This window comes from Eucalyptus grandis, chromosome 4 (assembly GCF_016545825.1).
Source record: "Eucalyptus grandis isolate ANBG69807.140 chromosome 4, ASM1654582v1, whole genome shotgun sequence".
NCBI lineage: Eukaryota > Viridiplantae > Streptophyta > Magnoliopsida > Myrtales > Myrtaceae > Eucalyptus > Eucalyptus grandis.
In genome coordinates, this window is record NC_052615.1 from 9,062,933 (window position 1) to 9,066,522 (window position 3,590).

Below are 3,590 nucleotides of genomic sequence, written 5' to 3' on the forward strand. Positions count from 1 at the left end.
TATGTGCGTGTAACAACGTCAGAGCACCAGAAAGCTGTGCTAACTCCCTGGTTCCAAGCGCATCTTGAAACTTCAGAGAGAATGGAATTTCACAGCTCAAATATCATTAGTTTCAAGACCAGGGAGCTTCAATCACTCCTAGTCTTGGTTCTCTCTCTGGCCATCGCCTTCACGGCTTCAGCATCGTCTCAAGGCATCGATTTCAGCTTCCGAACCTTCGACAATGATAATATTCGATTCCAAGGCGATGCGTCTATTTCGAGCGACCTCATCCAACTTACAAAGGCCACTATGAGCAAAGGGTGGGCTACGTACCACAAGCCGATGCGCCTTTGGGACAAGGCAACCGGGAACGTGGCGGATTTCACCACCAACTTCACCTTCATCATCAATTCGCAGGGAAACTCCAAATTCGGCGACGGATTCACCTTCTTTCTTGTCCCCAAAGGATCTCAAATGCCATTCGACTCCTTGGGACGCTACCTCGCTCTTGTAAGTCCAAGCCGCAACTCTTCGATCTCTTCTACTTCCTTTGTAGCTGTCGAGTTCGACACTTATCGCAACAACTTTAGCGGTGTTGTGGACCCGGATTGTTCACAACTTGCACATGTTGGTATAGACTTGAATAATCTCACTTCTGCGGCCTCTAGCTGCGTCGATTGGTTCAAGGATAAAATCATGAGTGGTGGACGGATCAATGCTACGATTACGTACAATTCTAGCACGCAGAACTTGAGCATTGTCATGATCGATGTGGATGCCACGGGCACCAACATGAATTCCTCTGCTATCTACAATATAGTCAACATGACCAAGTATTTGCCGGAGTGGGTGAATTTTGGTTTCTCGGCTGCAACGGGTACGGATTATGAGTTCCACACTCTTGAGGCATGGGAATTCCGCTCTAATGTGCTAGTGGCTGGAAAAAAGAGAAAGTTATGGCTATGGGCTACCTTAGGCTCAGGTTCTTTCATTTTGCTGGTTCTTGTTCTAGCCTTTGTTTGGTTTCGTCACTGTTCGAAGAGAAAAGGAACTTACAAGAGCGGAGAAGAAGATGCTTTGGGAATCGATGAAGAATTCGAGCAAGTGCCAGGGCCCAAGAAATTCTCCCACAAGGACTTGGTGGTGGCAACCAATAATTTTGCAATTGAACGGTTGCTTGGAGAAGGGGGCTTTGGGAGAGTGTACGAAGGATACTTGACGACCATGAATGCCAAAGTCGCAATCAAGAAGATTAATCCAGGGTCAAGACAAGGGATAAAGGAGTATGCCACCGAAGTGAAGACCATAAGCCAACTCCGGCATAGAAATTTAGTCCAACTCATCGGGTGGTGTCATGAGAAAAAGGAACTCCTTCTTATCTATGAGTTCATGTCTAATGGTAGCCTGGATACTCATCTATTCAAAGAAAGAACCTTCTTGCCATGGGAGAAACGATACAAAATCGCGCAAGGCATAGCCTCAGCATTACTTTACCTCCATGAAGAATGGGAACAGTGCGTGTTGCATCATGATATAAAGTCCAGCAATATCATGCTCGATTCCGATTTTAATGCTAAATTAGGGGACTTCGGTTTGGCTAGACTAGTTGACCATGCCAAAGGATTACAAACAACAATATTGGCCGGAACCATGGGCTATATGGCTCCTGATTGTGTTTACACCGGCAAGGCGAGTAAGGAATCAGATGTCTATAGCTTCGGAATTGTCCTATTAGAAATAGCTTGTGGAAGAAAAGCCGTCGAGCCAAGGGCCGAGGAAAGCCAAGTCCTATTGGTGGATTGGGTTCGGGAGCTATATGGGATTGGGAGGGTACTCGATGCAGCAGAGTCTAAACTCGGTACCAATTTCGATGAGAAGCAACTAGAGTGCTTGATGGTTGTAGGGCTGTGGTGCTCTCATCCAGACCACACCGCCCGTCCTTCCATAAGAGAAGCATTAAACGTTCTCGACTTTAATGCTCCGCTACCCAGTCTCCCATCGAAATTGCCAGTCCCTACATCTCTAGCACCTCTATCCTCATTCACCATGGCATCGATTGTTTCATCTCACGCCACCTCGACAAGCGGCACCGAAGTGTCCACATTTACTGCCTCTTCCATACAATCTCATCATTCTGCTTCCTCTTCATTGCTCCCAAGTACAATATAAGTTACTACTTTTGGTATGTTTTTGAAAAATCAATTTGAATTGTAAATTGTACTTTGAAATTTGATGTCGGATACTATCTGCTTTCATATAAATTTTGTCATGTGTGTACCTCAATATTAACTCTTCATGTTTATACTTCGATTTGATCTCCAAGATTATCTAATGTAGTATGTGTCTTCTTTGATGGCTTAGTATCTGTTATCAATTGCTAGTTAGAGTCTCCTAGCAAAATCTACCATTCTTCTATTGTCCTTTCATGCTTCATGGAAGTTAAAACTCAATACAATTAATAGGTGAAAGCCTCGAACAAATTCAGGTTGAAAACATATGGTGCGCTCTCATTGCCTGAACTCATATTGAAACTACTTTTAAATCTTAAACTTTTTAGTTGCTCTTTATTGAAAAAATAGAAAATATATATATATTTTTTTTCTTATTGCACAAATTGAAAGATCTAGTATGCCCCAATTGCATTCGTAATGCAAGTTTCTAGGATCATTAGCGTACTCAAAGTCGGATGAAGCTAAATGTATTTTTTTTTCTTTTGTTCGTAAAAAGGAAGTCCAATAAGCCAAATTACCACCAATTTGCGACAAACAACACGGGAACCAACTATTAGAAAGGCTAATCCAGACTTTTGAGTCGACAAATGAAGGGAGAATATATGTACGTAAAGTCAATCGGAACTTCACTAATAAACAATGCCGGACACTTTAACACCAACTGAGAACAAAAATCGAAATTGAGGAATGATAAGCAATAGAGTTGAATATAGAAAATGAGCTACCTGATAAAGTTTGATAAACCCCACACTTTTGTCTTATTGTTCCAATCCAATGAACTCATCTCTGTCTTATTGAATGTTACTATTATTTGCAATATATCAATCCCCACTTGCCAAATACTCCCGATGTCCAACGCCATCTTCCACTAGACAAGATGATGCTCTATGGGACATATTCCACTTGCCAAATACTCCCAAATGGGTACTATTCCAATTGTTTGGAACTTAAAACTTATCTTATATAGGCTATTATAATCTCTATGGATGATTCATGGTTAAATCGACTGGACGCAATTTTAGCGCGACCTAATCTACCAGGTAGCTTTTAGGAATTTTAGCGCGTTTGACTCGTGGTCGATAATTTTCGATCCACATTTGTGCATCTTCGGCTCGTCTGCAACTCTCGGTTATCGTAAAAATCGCAAGGTTTTAATTACAAGTACCGAGTACAAAATCGACAAAAAATCAGGTTAGTGTCGTTCGACGCGAATTTTACAATCATCTCGCAATTCAATTATGTCATTCCATCGAATCAACCTATATCCGATCACCAATCGATTATTACGGTATCGTATTGACCCTTGTCAATTATCACGATCCAGCAATCGATTTCTGATCGAATTCTCAAGTTTATCGCATTTATATCCCTTAGAGA

General features: G+C 41.8%; 1 protein-coding gene across 1 annotated transcript; it reads left to right on the forward strand.

Annotated features, from left to right (window-relative positions):
• Positions 1–39: 39 nt before the first annotated feature.
• LOC104442603 (L-type lectin-domain containing receptor kinase IX.1) lies at positions 40–2,197 on the forward strand. The gene has a single exon (XM_039311708.1). It carries the CDS (start codon positions 82–84, stop codon positions 2,149–2,151), a length of 2,070 nt encoding a protein of 689 aa, XP_039167642.1. The 5' UTR covers positions 40–81; the 3' UTR covers positions 2,152–2,197.
• The last annotated feature ends 1,393 nt before the right edge of the window (positions 2,198–3,590 follow it).